The sequence below is a fragment of the Acomys russatus genome, chromosome 16 (genome assembly GCF_903995435.1).
Source record: "Acomys russatus chromosome 16, mAcoRus1.1, whole genome shotgun sequence".
NCBI lineage: Eukaryota > Metazoa > Chordata > Mammalia > Rodentia > Muridae > Acomys > Acomys russatus.
The window spans coordinates 13932576-13950064 of NC_067152.1; the positions used below are offsets into that span (position 1 = coordinate 13932576).

The following is a 17489-nucleotide window of genomic DNA, read 5'->3' on the forward strand; positions in this document are numbered from 1 at the left end:
TTTAGAGTGTTTGATCAGAGAATAGCGCTCAGCTGATGGCTCTCTCCTGGCACTTTGTGCGATCTGGTAAGCAAACTCTGCTGTCAAGTTTTCACACACGCACCTCTACCCTTTGAGCCTTCTTGATAGCCGAGGCATGGATTAAATTGCTTGATGTAGACAGTAGACTAGATAGGTTTCCTGATAGATTCAGAGTTGGAAAGGAAATAATTACTTTGAGGAAATATTAGCCAAAATAGTATAATACAAAACAATTCAGAAAATGGTAGAGTAGTGTTGAACAGCAAACTATAGATTTCCTTCAGTTCCTCCTCAGGGACTCAATTAAGACCTTGAATTTGGAGTTGGCTAGAAAAAAACTTTTCGAATAAGAAGAATTTTTTTTTTTCCAATTTGTTAGAAACTTTAAATGAACAAACCCAGGAAGCTTGATGAACTATAAGCATATGAAACACCAAGTACCAGAGAACATCATACTTAGATTTTGTGAAGCTGTGATAACAAGAAAAATACCCTCCAAATAGACTTGGAAATTTTATGAGTAAATTGAAAAATTGCTAACATTAAGAGAATATTGTGGGGGTTTTGTTTGTTTGTTTTTCTAGTCAGGGTTTTTCTGTGTAGCCTTGGCTGTCCTGGACTTGCTTTGTAGACCAGGCTGGCCTCGAACTCAGAGAGATTCGCCTGCCTCTGCCTTAACATTTATTTATTATGCTTACAGTGTTCTGCCTTCAGGCTACAAGAGGGCACCAGATCTCATTATAGATGGTTGTGAGCTACCATGTGGTTGCTGGGAATTGAACTCAGGACCTTTGGAAGTGCAGCCAGTGCTCTTAACCTCTGAGCTATCTCACTAGCCCCGAGAATAATGGATTTTTTTTTTTTTTGGTTTTTCAAGACAGGGTTTTTCTGTGTAGCCTTGGCTTTCCTAGACTTGCTTTGTAGACCAGGCTGGCCTTGAACTCACAGAAATCCACCTGCCTCTGCTTCCCGGGTGCTGAGATTAAAGGCATGTGCCATCACTGCCCGGTGAGAATACGGATTTTTAGCAACAATAAAATAATCCTGCTTCTCATTTCTTGAGGGGTTTTCATTGGTGGTTGGTCTATTGGAATATCTATTGATTTGAATACTAGGTACTATATACTTTGTTGATTCCTTTATAATAATACAATGTTTGGGTTTATATGTAGTAATAAATGTGTGATAATGCTAAGATAACAGCCAAAAGCTGAGTGCATGTTCATATTTATGTTGAAAGAATCTTTTTGTGGAAAGTGTTTTCTGTTGCCGAGAAGTAACCAGCAGCTGTGCACATTCCTGCCAGTCAGCCTTGAACTGAAGATGAATCAAAATCAATATTTACTTCTGAGTTCTGTCAGGGATGCTTGTCACAGTGATGATGAAAGTAACTAATACAACCATCTGCCAAACTGACCGGCATGTATAGTGTTCCTTTCAGCAAATGCACAGCACTGATTAGTTTAACACCATACCTTTCCCAAGATAGACGATGTTGAGAGCTATAAAACATGTCTTAATGAATTAAAAAGTAATTCGGAACGTGTTATTTAATCAAAATGGAGCTATTTAAGTTATTAATCACAGGTACTTTGAAAATGCCAGCATGTTTGAGTGCTAAATGGGTACACTTAATGACTGACTTCAACGAACTGTCCTGTAACTGCCATGCATATATACACGATGGTCACATACACACCCAGGAAATGCTGCCTTGAGTATCTTTACCTCCAGTAAGGTCCAAACAACGTTATAGAATAGCCTGGCCTGTTCACTGGTTTTTAGTCATAGTTATTTTCTACATCTGTGTAACTTGAGACATTGAAGTTACCTGTATCACAAGAGCTAATATATGGGGCTGGGGGCTTAGCTCAGTGGTAGAGTGCTTACCTAGTCTGGCTGAACTTGGGTTCCATTCCCAGTACTGCGGTTAAAGACATAACACTCCTTGGGCTGGCTCTGCCTCTTACTTCTTGCTCTTGGAAAATTTATGTTTTGTGTCTTAGAATCTGGAATTAAAAAATTTTGCAATTAAGTCCTAAGGAGGGTTTTTATTTTTGTCTTTGATTGTTTTTTCTGTTTTTAACAGTTTTGTTTTCTTTGGCACTGGATCCAGCTAATGCTTTTATGATGCTTTTACTGATGAAACAGATGTCAGGATTTCTAATCCATTCATTTATTTTTTATTTTTCCATTAATTTATTTTGAACTAGAAACCAAGTCTACGATTTAGAGCTGTATTACTACACTCCACCTCCAGCCCCACTGCAGGAATTTGAAGTTCACATTGTTTAGAAAGGCTAATACCTTATCATTGGTCATGTCATGACGTTCATGGTACAATGCTCAGAAAACATTAGAGGGAGGGAAGGGGGGGAAGATGTGTGTGTGTGTGTGTGTGTGTGTGTGTGTGTGTGTGTGTGTGTGTGTGTGTGTGTGTGTGTGTGTGTGTGTGTTGGACCTTGCCTCAATACTTTCATGTGAGTCTTCTGATAAGTAGAGTTTGTTAATTCTCTTTGCGTTTCAGGAAACATAGTGGGTTCAGAACCCTCTTTCAGTAAATGTTGAAATGCCATTCAGTTTTGCAGCTCAAAGTTTAACAGTGGAGTAGGCTAGCTGCTCAATCATAGACTGAAAATGAGAATTACTGTAGCAGTTTAGTAAGTCTGAGTATCACCTAGGGGCCGCAGAAACACATCATATATTTTTTTTCAAGCCATAATCTCTTCCTCAAGGTGTGATATTTAAGTGAAAATTTCTATATGAGACATTTTGGGATTTGTTTTTAAATAGCATTTATTGAGTGTGCTAGCTAGTTTTATGTCAAGCTGACACAAGCTAGAATTACTAGAGCAGAGGGAGAAAATGGCTCTCTAAGATTGGGCTGTAGGCAAACCTGTAGGGCAATTACTTAATTAGTGATTGATGGAGGAGGGCCTAGCCTATTGTGGGTGGTGCCATTCCTGGGCTGGTAGTTCCGGGTTCTGTAAGAAAGCAGGCCGAGCAAGCCAGTAAGCGGCACTCCTCTATGGCCTCCAGATTTCAGCCCTGCTTGAGTTCCTGTCCTGACTTCCTTCAATGATGGACAACAATGTGGAAGTGTAAAACAAATAACCCTTTCCTCCCCAACTTGTTTTTGGTCATGCTGTTTCATCACAGCAATAGGAACCCTAACTAGGACACTGAGTAACTTTTTTTAGGGAAGAAAATTCCTCCCTATCTTCCCTTTTCCTTGTCTTTTGTTGTTTTAAAGCAAGGGACTCATACCCAGGCTGTGTTAAACTTGATATAGACAAGGATGCCCTTAAATTTATGATAATGTGTCCTCACTTCCTAAGTGCTGAGATTGTAGGTGTGGACCACCATATCTGGCTGAGTTGGGCGGTTTCCCTTGACTGCCTTCAGTGATGAACAGGAAATAAACCGTTTCCTCCCCAAGTTCTGTTTGTCATGGTGTCTCATAGTAACCTTAACTAACGAGTTGGTACCAGGATAGTGGGGTATTGATGTGACAGATCTGACCATGTTTTGGGGTGGACTTGGAAGGACTTTGTAACATTGAGTAGAAGAGCCATTGAGTATTGAGAGCTCAATGGGTTGTTCTCTCAGAGCTTTGAACATAACAATGTTGACTGCAGTGCAGATGGAAACCTGTCTTGTGAAGTTTCAGAGAGAAGCAAAGACTCTGTCAGGCCATTTGTGTGAAGACTATGTGGTTTCTGATCAGCTGGAGATGAAGAATTAGCTTTGATTAAAAAGACAAGAAGAACCCCCCCCCACCTCCTTTCCCCAATAAAAAATAAAAAAGAGAAAGACCAGAACCACTAAAGTCTTTTTTTTAAACTGGGACAATTGGTACTTGTCAGCTGGAACTGAGGAGTTAGCAGTGATTAAGAAGAGACCAGCATCATTGAGATGAAATCTTCTGGGAAGCCATTCTGAGAGTCACCACAGAACCAGTTCCAGAGGCAGCTGAGGTTGTTCCTCAGCTGGCAGCCAGACCTGGTAAGTAATAGTCACCCAGATGGTACTGGTTTTGAAGACATGAAGGGGTTATGGAGAGCAGCTGAGGCCTGGCACTGTGAGAGGCCATTGGTGAAGGCCCAGGACTGAGGAGGCCACGCAAAGAAGTGAAGGCTTGACACCATGAGGAGAGCCAGTGAGAGACTATTGGTGAAAGTGCAGCTAAAACCCCAGTGCCTTGGAGATGTCAGTACCATGGAGTGATCACCAAGAACAGCAGCAGCAATGAAGTGGAGCCTGCTGGAGCTTAGAAGACAAATGTGCCCCAGAGGGCAGAGCCAAAAGCATGACCCAGGCTCTTTCAAGAGCCCAGAAGATCATGAGTGGATCCCAGGCATTGCACATTGCATTATTTACATTGTTGGGAGTTTGGTTTTCCTTTGTTCAAACTGTGTCTGGTTCTTTCCTTTTGAAGTAAGAAAATAGTTTTTCTTTCTTTGTTTCCTTCCTTCCTTTCTTTCTCTTTTTTGTTTTGTTTTTTCTCCCCGTCTTGCAGGAGCCCACAGCTAAGAGACTTTGAATTTTTGTTTTTGTTTTGTTTTCAAGACAGAGTTTCTCTGTGTAGCCTTGACTGTCCTGGACTTGGCTTTGTAGACCAGGCTGGCCTCGAACTCACAGTGATCCACCTGCCTCTGCCTCCCAAGTGCTGGGATTAAAGGCCTGCGCCACCACTGCCCGGCTGGCTCTTTTTAAAGATGCTGGATTTTAAAGTGAATTTGTAAAGTTGTGGGACTTTTAAGTTTGTAAAATGTGTTATTGAAATGGATGTGTGATCTTAGGGATGAACAAGAATGGGAAGGAAGGCTGTTGCTTAACAGTGATGTCTAGTTGACAAAAGGTCCGTTGTACTGAATAGTTTTATGTCAACTTGATACAGAGTAAAGTCATTTGAGAAGAGGGAACCTTAAGAAAATAGCTTTAGTGGTGAAGTGGTGGCACATGCCTTTTGTCCCATCACTTGTGAGGCAGAGGTAAGTGGATCTCTGAATTCCAGGTTAGCCTGGTTTACAGAGTGAGCTCCAGAACAGCCAGGGCTGTTACACAGAGAAACTGTCCTGAACACTCCCCCCAAGCCCCCTACCCCCCACCCTCACCCCCAAACAAATGACTTTATAAGATTAGGCTGCAGGCAAACTTGTAGATCATTAATTAGTGATTCATGGGGGATGGCCCAGCCCATTGTGGGTTGTGTCATCTCTGGGCTGGTGATTTTTTGGGTTCCATAAGAAAGAAGGCTGAGCAAGCCATGATGAACAAGCCAGTAAGCAGCACCCCTCTGGGGCCTCTGAATCCGCTCCTGCTTCCAGGTTCCTGCTGTACTTGAGTTCCTCTTCTGACCTCCTTCAGTGACATACTGTGATGTGGAAGTGTAAGTCAAAGGACCCCGCCCGCCACCCCAAGCTGCTTTGGTCATGGTGTTTCTTCTCAGCAATAATGACTCTGACTAAGGCAGTGGTCCGTTTGAAATACGTCTGTTTTGGTAATGATACGGCTTTTGAGAGGAAAGCTGGAGTGGTATGTTTATTTTCATATAATTATTCTTACTTTGCTAATCGTACTAATGGTTTCTGTATTTCAGGTATGAATATCGTGTAGAAATGGTTCATCAGTCCTGCAATGATCCTACCAAAAATATCATTCGAGAATTTGCATCTGATTTTGAAGTTGGAGAGTGCTGGGGCTATAATAGATTTTTCCGTTTGGACTTACTTGCAAATGAAGGATACTTGAACCGACAAAATGACACCGTGATTTTAAGGTAGTTTGAGAGGTTTGATATTGTGACTTACATTTGGGGAAATAATACCATCAGAACTTTATTTCAGAGTTTTATTTAAGAAACATAAATATTGGAATTCTCACAAACCATAACTTATATTTCAGGAGGTCCGTGCAGTTAGATGAATAGTAAAAGTGAGAAAATGAGATTAGAGCCAGAAAAGACCAGTCTAGGCTACATAACATGTTTGAAGCCAGTCTAGGTTACAAGAGACTTTGTCTCAAAAAATAAATAATATATTTTTAAAAGGTGGTTTACAGGTTGAGCATATCTAACTAAAAATCCAGGGTACTCCAAAGTCTGAAAATTTGAGTGTAAGACCTACAGAGTGAGTTCTAGAACACCCAGGACTACACAGAGAGACAGAGAGACCCTGTCTCAAAAAACAAACAAACAAACAAACCAAAGAACCAAACCAAACAAAACGGAGGAGAAGGAGGAGGAAGCAGCAGCAGCAGCAATCAGTTAGTGATGCTATGCTAACAAGAATACTGATTAAATTGCCTTCAGCCTGTACTTAGAACATGCAGCCTAAATCTAAATACTCAGGGTATCTAAGAATAATGAGAGCATTAAGTAGTTTGCTTCCTTTTTTTTTTTTTTTCTTTTTTCTTTTTTCTTTTTTCTTTTTCCTCTATTTGACAATGTAATATTTCAGTGACGGACATTTTACAGAACATGTTTTAGTTTCTGATAAAATCATGTTACAAGCATAGGAACAAAAATGAAAATTGCCAGGTGTGATGGTCCATACTTGTAAACCCAGCACTTAGGTGGCAGAGGTCAGAGGATCACGAGTTTAAGGTCATGCTTGCCTGCCTAGGGAATTCAATATTTGCCAGGATTACTGATACGCTGTGTCAAAAAAAAAAAAAAAAAAAAAAGCAAAACACAGGAAGAGGTAGAGCAGGGAGGAAGGAGCAAGAAAAAAAAAAAAAAGAAAGAAAGAAAACTCACTTCTTTCTTTCTTTCTTTTTTTTTCTTTTTTTTTTTTTGAGACAAGGTTTCTCTGAGTAACAGCTTTGGCTGTCCTGTCCTGGAACTTGCTCTGTAGTCCAGGCTGGTCTTGAACTTGAGAAGATCCACCTGCCTCTGCCTCCCAAGTGCTGGGATTTTAAAGGTGTGGGCCACCACCACCTGGTCTCACTTTTTTTCTTATGAGTTAATAGTCTTATTTTTCTAACTCACTAAAGAAAATACTTTGTTGGCATTTCATGTTACAGTCACAGTTCAAACATCAGTTTACCAAAGTGACATATTTTCCTGTAGTGAGAATTTTGTGTTGTTGGTTTCTTTAAAAAAACACAGAAATAAGTTGGGTGTGGTGGTGCATGCCTTTGATCCCACCACTCGGGGCAGAGGCAGGTGGATCTCTGTGATTTCAAGGCCAGCCTAGTCTACAAAGTGAGTCCAGGACAGCCAGGGCTCTTGTTACACAGAGAAATCCTGTCTCAAGGGGCTATAGAGATGGCTCAGAGGTTAAGAGCACTGACTTCTCTTCCAGAGGTCCTGAGATCAATTCCCAGCAACCACATGGTGGCTCACAACCATCTGTAATGAGATCTGATGCCCTCTTCTGACCTACAGGTATACATGCAGGCAGAGCACTGTATACATAATAAATAAATCTTTAAAAAAAATCCTGTCTCAAAAACCATTATGGGAATATGTTTTCATTTTAATTCCAGGTGTGGGGATATATATCATTTACCTTGTGCTCTACCAGGGGTGTAGTTTTGTCTGCTGCAGAGGTTCTGTGAGTGTGTGATGGTTGAAATTCTGAGAAATTTTCAGAGGGTGTGTGTGTGTGTGTGTGTGTGTGTGTGTGTGTACACGTACACACACGTGTACACACATAGGCATGCTAGGGCCCCAAGAGATGGAGTTGCTGTTGTTGTCTGGTTTGTGGTTGGATGCTGTTTGTCAAGTAGTCCCGCACAAAGAAACGAGAGGAAGCTAGATATCCTGATGGGCGAAGGTCAGATCTTACCCCATGGAAGTCAACTCCCCTAATCAGCGGGAAAGTAGTTTAGTGATGATGTCACCTCATTTCCCTTCTGTCCTTTTCTCTTTCGTACTTAGTGTTAGAGGTTGAGAAGGAAGAGAGAAAAAGGACCACAAAGTAGCCAAAATGACAGCTATGTTTTCTCCTTTATGTTTTTATTAGTATATATCAGTTATACAATAACTGTTTCATTATGACATTATGTTTAATGTATTACAGTTTAGATCACATTTATCCTTCTTACCATATTTTGAACCATCTTCCTGCTAATCTCTTCCTAATTAGCTCCTTTTCACTTTTTGTTCATTTTCTTCAAGATTTTGACATAATTTTTACATATTACATATTTAATAGAAAGTTAAGACTTTTCTGTACCTCTCTTTTGTTTTTTGAGACAGGGTTCTCTGTGTAGCCCTGGCCATCCTTCTAGCCTTGGCCCGCTCTAGACCAAGCTTCCCTTGAACTCACATGTGCAACACCACACGTGCTTTTCTGTAACTCTAAATAAATACATAATTAAATTTGATCAGTTTATATGTTTATTTGTTCTTTAAAAGAAAAACAGGAAAAATTTCCTCCTATTTTTATCTTAATGGTACAGCACAAATAGTATAAAAACTAACATGCAGGAATGACTAGGTGTTTGTTCCATCAGTCAAAAAACCAAACCAAAAAACTTGGACAGCTTTTATGTTTTCCCGTGAATACTTACCAGGCAGTCTGCACTTAAAATAGTGACTCAGGGTTAAGTTTTGCCCTGTCATACATGAGCATCTTTGGCTAGAATTAGATACGGCTGCAGTTAACTATTAGAGTATTTTCTTTCATTAGGTGTAAAATCTTAGATGAAACTGAATTATTTCTACTTGATGGTTGGTTTTGTCCACTCAGTGTTAGATGGCCTAGGCAGGGAGTCTCACCTGGAGCCTCTGTAGATTGGGTTAGCCTGTGGGTGTGTCCATGGGGATTATCTTGATTATGTTAGTTGAATTGGGAAGACCTGTCAATTCTGGGCAACACCGTTCTCTGGGTTTGTGCTCTGGGCTGTATAAAGGGGAAAGGAAAGTGAGCACAGGCATGCATGCAGCTTTTCTGTCTGCTTTTGAATTCAATATGATTATTTGCTTAAAAATTTTACCTTCATTTTCCAACAATAATGGATTGTAACCATCCCATCTCTCTTCAAGTTCTTTTTTGCTTGTTAGTTTTCTGTTCTATAACAAGTACCTGGGATAATTAATTTGCAAAGAATCTTGCTTACAATTTTAGAGGTTTCAGTCATGGTGGATTAGCCCCATTGCGCTGAGTGTGTGCTTGTAGTAAAGCACCACATTAGGGTAGAAGTGTTTGATGAGGCAAACCTCGTGGCCTCAGTTTGGAAAAGTGTGGTGGTAATGTCCTCTTCAAAGGCATGGCCCCAGTGGAGGGTCGGAAAGGCGTGAGAGAAGTGAAGTCTTCTTGCCTTGTGATGTTATGCATGTGCTACATGTGCGTTTCACTAAGTGGAGTCATGTTTGACTGTAAGAAAGAGGTGTGTTTTCAATAAATGTAGACCAGGTTTTTGTTTTTGTTTTTTCTTTCCTTTGAGACAACATTTCTCTGTGTAGCCTTGGCTGTCTTGGAACTCACTTTGTCGGCTAGGCTGGCCTCCACACCCTAAGATCTGCCTGCCTCTGCCTCTCATTGCTGGAATTAAAGGCATGCACCACCACCTTCCAGCTTATTAAGAAGGTTTTAAAAAAGTATGAATGGCCAGGTACTTTAAGGACTCATTTGCCTGTTAATAGGACTTAGTATAAATACTTTTTCTTTGCCATTTTGTTGATATGGTTAGTTTTGATTATAGGCTATCTGGAGAAGGTGAAGATATAATTTATTGGAAGCATACAACTCTCTTATGGCTAATGAAGCAATTTTGGTTATTTGAATTTCCCAAACGGTAGGAAATATGAGGAATCTTGAGTGGAGGCTCACAGCTGAGTGCTAGGACTAGAGAGTCTAAGGTAGAAGAAGCACTGTGTTTCAGACCAGTCTCAACTCAACTGAGTGAGATTCTGCCTCAAAGCAAAAACAAAAGAAAAAGGAGGTTTAAAAAATTTAAATAGAAGTCGAGCGTGGTAGCACACACCTTTAATCTCAGCACTTGGGGGGCACAGGCAGGTGGATCACTGTGAGTTCGAGTCCAGCCTGGTCTTCAAAGTGAGTCCAGGACAGTCAAAGCTACACAGAGAAACCCTGTCTCGAAAAACAAAACAAACAAATCGAAATGAGATTAAGAGCTGAGATGGGGGGAAACCCAGCCCGTATATTTTCCTGGAGCTTAATCTAGGCAAAGGATAGGAAAATGTTTTCCTAATTATTCCTGTATAGTTATGATTCTTTTTTTCCATCTTGAGATCATATTTGAACTATTTATTATAATATCTGTGGTTTATGGGTTAATTTGGCAGCTTAATTTTTTAAAAAGTTTTTATTATGTATACAATGCTCTGCCTGCATGTACATCTGCATGCCAGAAGAGGGCATCAGATCACATTATAGATGGTTGTGAGCCACCATGTGGCTGCTGGTAATTGAACTCAAGACCTCTGGAAGAGCAGGCAGTCTTAACCTCTGAGCCATTTCTTTAGCTCAGCAGCTTAATCCCGACATACTATGTTATCTTTAGAAAAATGTAGTTTTGGGGCTTGATAGATGGCTCAGTAGTTTAGAGGACTGGCTGTTTTTCTGGAGGACCCATCTTGATTTCTAGCATCCACGGGGCAGTTCACAACCATCTCTAACTCCTGTGTTAAGTGACATAACACCCTCTTCTGACCTCTGCAAGCACCAGGCAAGCATGTGGCGCACAGACATACACAAGCAGACAAAACATTCAAGTACATAAAAGGAAAAAAAAAGAAAAAGGATAGATTCAATTTAGACAGCTGATGCTTAGAGCCATATGCTGTCATGATGCATGAGTGCATGTGTGGATAGTGGGTAACAGAGACTCAGAATTCATTTCAACTTGTATTTTTTGTCTGTTTTTGGGCCGGTTACTCTGTGTAGGCTTAGCTGATGTGATTCTTAATCAAATGGGACCTGTAGAATTTATATATAATGCACTGATTCACTGTTTGGGTTATTCTTCACATGGGACTATTCTTTAAGGTTTCAGGTACGTTCACCAACTTTTTTTCAAAAATGCCGGGATCAGCACTGGTACATTACTCAGTTGGAAACCGCACAGACTGGTTATATTCAACAAATAAACAATCTTAAAGAGGTAAGGCAATTATGTCCGTTCTCATTTAGTTGAGCTTATTATCCTTTTGGCATGTTGCTTTTTGAATTTGAGTTTGGCTATCCATTTTAGTATTGTGGTAAATGTTTGACAGTTCTTTTCTCTACCCTTTGAGCCTGTAGATTTTGCACTACTTAATTTCATAGCCACATTAGCTCAATTTAATTAAAATCAGTGATACTATTTCTTAGTTGTAGTAAGTTCATTTCAGGGGCTTGTGTTAAACACTATAGTTATTTAAAATTTCTATTATGCAAAGTTGTCTTGTGCAATGCCACCCTGGTTTGATATAAACATTTTGTTTCCTTCAGTTACTAAATTGTCTTCTATAAGCTATCACGGGCTTAAAGATCGAAAAGTAGAATAATTGAAAAAAAAAAAAAAAAAAGAACAGTAGAATAATTGAAAGTTGCCACATTTTGAATTCTTGTTATAGAATGATCAGTATAATAAATTACTGTCCATAAATTTTGCTTTGTAATAGTAAAATTATGTAAGGAATTCTTTCCTTCATGTGAAATTTGAATTGGTTTATATTATTTGTGTATGTATGTGTATATGCATATGTGTACTTTTGGAAGTCAGAGAACAACTTCTGGAAATTTGATTCTTCCAGTCTGTGGACTTAGGGATTGCACTCAGGTAGTCAGTCTTGGTGGCAGTGCTCTTATGCATCAAGGCATCTTCCAGCCCCTCCATATGGACATTGGATGGAGTGGGAGGTCTGAATTATGAAAGGGTAGTAAATGAAACACAAAAATACGAATGGTGCTGGACATGTAGCTCAGTAATTAGTGTTTACCTCATGCTTAAAGTCCTGGTCCTCGGCACCATCAAAGCAGATAAAAGTTCTGCCTGTATTCTCTGTACAGTTTGTGAACTACATGTGTAGCTTAGACTGGATGTGCGAAAGGCTGTTTACCTTTATCGTAGATATACCTCCGAAACATGACAGGAGAAAATGGGAGAATTAAAGAAATGGTTTTATTTCTTTTCTAAAGACTTTCTGTGTATCCATATGAGTGCTCTTATTTGTATGTATGCCTGCATGGCAGAAGGGGACATCACATTCCATTAAACATGGTTGTGAACCCCCATATGGGTGCTTGGAATTGAACTCAGGACCTTTGGAAAAGCAGCCAGTGCTCTTAACCCTTGAGCCATCTTTCCTTTCCAAAGAAATGGTTTTTAAAAACTATTTTCAGCAACATTTGGATCTACTTTTTTTCCCCCAGTGTTTTAAGACAGGGTCTTAGTGTATAGCCCTGGAACTCTATATATAGATCAGGCTGGCCTCAGACTTACAGAGATCCACCTGTCTCTGTCTCCTAAGTGTTGGGGTAAAGGTACTTAACATCTTGCCCAGCTCCCACTCAAGTGTCAGTATCAGTAGGTGACAATTCTTTAGCCTTCTGGAGATCCATGTGCACAAGCATGTTTTTGGCCCTGCATATCTCCTTGAGTGTGCATTGCAGTGCTGAATCATGCAGGAGAGACAAGGCCCACTTATCCGTAGGAGCCACCTTCTGCATGTCTCCAGAGCTGTTTCTTCAACTCCAACATGATGCTCCTTTTTTTGAAGGGAGGGCGGGTACTCTGAAGACCAGACTGTAGGTGACAGGCTTTTGCCTTCTGGGTGCTGGGATTAATGACATGTGCTATTACGCCTAGTTTATATATAATCTTTAACTATAAACGTTGTTTACTTTGCCACTGAGACACCTCTTGCACTTAATATTGATTTGTACTGTTCTTATTTTAAAAGAGATTGACCATTGAGCTGTCCCGAACTCAGAAATCAAGAGATCTGTCACCACCAGACAATCATCTTAGTCCCCAAAATGATGATCCTTCTGAGACACGAACTAAGAAGGCTGGATCATGCTCTGACATGCTTCTGGAAGGTGGGCCTACTTCAGCTTCTGTAAGAGAGCCCAAAGAAGAGGAAGATGAGGAGGAGAAGATTCAGAACGAAGACTATCATGTAATTATAGATTAAGATCAGTGATGTGCATGGTAGCATCATAGCCTTCAGTTTTAAATTTAATATTTATATAACATTGCGAAGTTATAAAAGCTAGTTATAGAAGGCTATTCTCTAAAATTGTGACGCACCGTCTAGAAACTATTTAAATTGTGCAATTTAAAAATATCTTCTTTTTTCATTCACAGTAATTAGTAGGTACTTTATCAATGCTTATGATTTGAGATAGTTAGTTATTGCCAAGTCAAATAATAGCCTGTATAAGAGTTCACTAAGTAGATTTTGCTTGCTTATTTTTAGTTTAGGTTAGGAGTACAGAGTAGATTTTCTGTAGTTGTTGACTTTAAGATGGCAGACTCGGGCTTTATTTTTCAATGAGGAAGTCCTGATGGGGAGAGACTGATGGTGATGTTAAATGTGTTGACCAAGGAAGGAAAAAGTAGGGCTCAGACTGAAGCAGTTAGGCTCCGATGGGCCGAGCGGAACAAATGGTGGAGCTTGTAGGTGAGGCAACTGAAAGCTGGAGAGGGGTATTTTGTTCTATGTGGAGCTACGGGAATGAAAAGGGTTGGGAGGGGTGATACTTACGTGATTGATTTGTTTTTGTAGCCCAAGCCCACTGGGGGCTACAAACACACTACTATGTAATAAAAGATGACTGATTGTGGATTTCTGACTTTTTTCAAGTTCCCAAGTGCTGATATACAGCAGTGCACCGCTATGCCTTGCTTTAAGATTTACTTTTTGAGGAGAAACTTGATAGAAGCTGACTTGGAATATGTGAATTATTCCTAGTTCCATTGAGCATCTAGTTCAGACTGAAAACTAACTGTAATCAGAGATGGTAGCCGTCAGTGAGGTTGAGTGACATTTCCCTAGAGGGTAGACATAAGATCAGAAAATAGCGCTCCGGCTTGTGTCCTAGACAGATGACCAACTGAGCAGAAACGTTTGGAACAAAAATCTTGTTTTAGCTAGGAGTGATGGTGTTTGCTTAGCATTCTAGCTTGTAGGAGGTGAGATAAGAAAATTTCATGGGTTTGAGGTTAGCCTGGACTGCATTATAAGAGTCTTGACTCAGAATTCTACAACGGAATGAAAAGGAATCTTGTCGTTGCCTTGTAGCATGAGCTCTCAGATGGAGATCTGGATCTGGATCTTGTTGGTGAAGATGAAGTGAATCACCTCGATGGCAGCAGCTCTTCCGCTAGTTCCACAGCGACAAGCAACACAGAAGAGAATGATATTGATGAGGAGACCATGTGAGTCCCACGGTAACACTTCTAAGTAGGAATGGCTAGAAATGGTAATAACTGATTTATGATAAGTATGGAAATATCTAGCACTTTAAAAAAAGATATAATCTAGATATAAACTAGGCTTTCTAAGCTAAGCTATGAGTTTTTGTTCTTGTTTTATTTTTTTATTCAAAAAAATATTTTTACTGGACAGGAGAGATGTCTCAATGATTAAGAGCACTGGCTACTCTTCCAAAGGACGTAGGCTCAAGTCCCAGCACCCACATGGCATCCTGCAACCATCTGTAGTTGCAGTCCCAGGGAATCTGATGTTCCCTTCTGGCCTCTGTGGGCACATGAGTGGTATACAGACATTGAACAGGCAAAACATTCACAACTCAAGATAAATAATTTCTTTTTTGTTTTGCTTTCCAGCACAAGTTTTCTCTGTTTAGCTCTGGCTGTCCTGGAACTCACTCGGTAGACCACTCTGGCCTTGATTTTAGAGATCTACCTACCTCAGCCTCCCAAGTGCTGGCATTAAAGGCATGCACCACTACTACCCAGCTTATAACTTATTTTTATTTCATACTTAGTGTTTTGCCTGCACATTTGTCTGTGTGAGGGCATTGGATCCTCTGGAATTGGAGTTACAGATAGTTGTGAGGTGCTGTGTGGTTGCTGGGAATTGAACCCCGGTCTTCTGAAGGAGCAGCCAGTGCTTTTAACCACTGAGCCATTTCTCTAGTCCCAAATCAGATTTTCAGGGCTGCACAGTAAATGATTTTTACTCACTGAGATATATGACTGATAAGGTTAGGCTGCCACTTGTAGGTCTTTTTGACATTGTTTTATAGCCTATGTCTTTGGGGCCAGGGGAGGTACATCTAAATCTGAACCTAGACTAGGTTTTCTGTCCTCCTTCAGAACCTGAGATAACTGGATGGTGAGAGAAAGTGTCCTATGGTTTTCTTTTTCTTTTTCTTTCTTTTTTTTGTTTTTGTTTTTGTTTTTGTTTTTCAAGACAGGGTTTCTTTGTAGCCTTGGCTGACCTGGTCTCACTTTGTAGACCAGGCTGGCCTCGAATTCACAGCAATCCATCTACCTCTGCCTCCTGAGTGCTGAGATTAAAGGCATGCGCCACCGCACCGGGCTCCTATGCTCTTTGTTTCTTTCTCTCTTTCTTTCTTTCTTTCTTTCTTATCTTTCTTTCAGAAAGAAAGAAAGACTGAAGAGGGCATTAGATCACATTACAGATGGTTGTGAGCCACCGTGTGGTTACTGGGAATTGAACTCAGGACCTCTGGAAGAGCAGTTAGTGCTCTTAACCTCTGAGCCATCTCTCCAGCTCCCCCTATGCTCTTTCTTACTACCAACTTGAATAGTTTTTTAAAGTAGGTGTTTCTTTGTTTTAATTTTAGTTTATTTATTTAGTTTAGTTTAATTTAAAGTAGTTTATAGTTGACAAAAAAAAAACAAATATGAAGCAGCACTCTGTTCTCTGAAGTTGCCTTAGTTATATAGTAATTAAGGTGTGTGTATGTGTGTGTGTGGCTAGGTTTTAAGTAGCCTCAAGGAACTCATTGTGTGGCTAAGGATGACCTTGAATTCCCAGTCATTTTCTATGTACCTCCCAAATATTGGTCATACAGGCATGTACTTTCAGTCTTGATTTAGACTTTTTCTTTAAACATTAAGATATAAAGTGTGACTTCCCCCATCCCCCCAGGGGTTTGTTGATGTTATTGTTTGGTTTTTGGTTTTTCCTACTATCTAAAGTGTGGGTCTTCCCTCTCTTATGTTTTAGATGGTCTCACCATAGCCTAAGCTACTCAGAAACTTGCTCTGTAACTGAGGACAAGACTTCGGGTCCTCCTGTCTCTGTCTCCTCCATCCTGGGTTTCCTGGGCTTGCAACTGGGTGCCATATACTACCTGGCTCCATGTGGTTATAGAGATCAAACCCTAGGCTTCCTAAATGCTAGATGAGCACTGTACTGACTGACGCACATGCCTAGCAACAGTGACAACAGTGTTTTCTCATGTAAAAATTAAATGTTGTTAGCTTACCTTTGATGTTATTAAAGTTGAACATTAAATGCATACTTATGATTCAAGCTGGGCGTGGTGGCACCTGCCTTTAATCCCAGCACTTGGGAGGCAGAGGCAGGCGGATCACTGTGAGTTCGAGGCCAGCCTGGTCTATAAAGGGAGTCCAGGACAGCCAAGGCCACACAGAGAAACCCTAGCTCAAACAAAACAAAACAAAACAAAACAACCAAAACCTAAATGCATACTCATGATTCTGACTGAGGTCTTCTTATAGTTGTTTTCAGAAACACAAAACTCACCGAAGTGTGACAAATACAATTCATGTAGAGTGTGGTTTATGAGTGTTCTCACACATACCACTGTGCATTTAAGTCAGAGGACAACTGGGAAACAGCTTTCTCATGTGGTGCCTGAGGCTTGAACGCAGCTTATAAGGCTTGGTGGCTAGTGCTTTTACCTGCTGAGCGATCTTACTGGCCCACAAATACAGATATTAATTGTATTTTCTTTATGATAATTACGTTATTGTGACTATGATGGCTTTTGTCTTTTCTCAGGTCTGGAGAAAATGATGTAGAATACAACAACATGGAACTGGAAGAGGGAGAGCTCATGGAGGATGCAGCTGCGGCAGGACCTCCAGGTACAGAGGCCAGCCTCCACCTGCCCTTCTGACTTCGCTCTTTGATCATTTCCGACTGTCCTAGTTTAGTGGAGGGTAACCTGCAATAAGGGTTGATGGAATTAATGCAGTACTAATGACATTTAAAAGAATAATAACTAACATTTACAGAGTGTTCTGTACCAGGAACTTCATGAAGCACTTTTTGTTTGTTTGTTTTTCAAGACAGGGTTTCTCTGTGTAGCCTTGGCTATCCTGGACTCGCTTTGTAGACCAGGCTGGCCTCGAACTCTCATGAAGCACTTTTTGTGTACCATAATTATTTATAAAATTCTGAGACAGATTTTAAAATCTCCATTTGTTTATTCTGTTTCTTAACATGCGGTCTCACTAGTTAACCTGATTTTCTTGCCTTGGCCTTTCCAGAGGTAGAATTACAGACATAGACCACCACACCTGACAAAAATTTTATCTATTTA

General features: G+C 40.3%; 1 protein-coding gene across 1 annotated transcript in view; it reads left to right on the forward strand.

Annotated features, from left to right (window-relative positions):
- Trim37 (tripartite motif containing 37) overlaps positions 1 to 17489 on the forward strand; it is a 130838-nt gene that overhangs the window by 41153 nt on the left and 72196 nt on the right. Inside the window, exons 13-17 of the mRNA XM_051158226.1 lie at positions 5624 to 5803; positions 10983 to 11097; positions 12881 to 13099; positions 14225 to 14361; positions 16946 to 17031. Coding sequence (XP_051014183.1) covers positions 5624 to 5803; positions 10983 to 11097; positions 12881 to 13099; positions 14225 to 14361; positions 16946 to 17031 — 737 coding nt within the window. The remainder of the gene's footprint in view (positions 1 to 5623; positions 5804 to 10982; positions 11098 to 12880; positions 13100 to 14224; positions 14362 to 16945; positions 17032 to 17489) is intronic.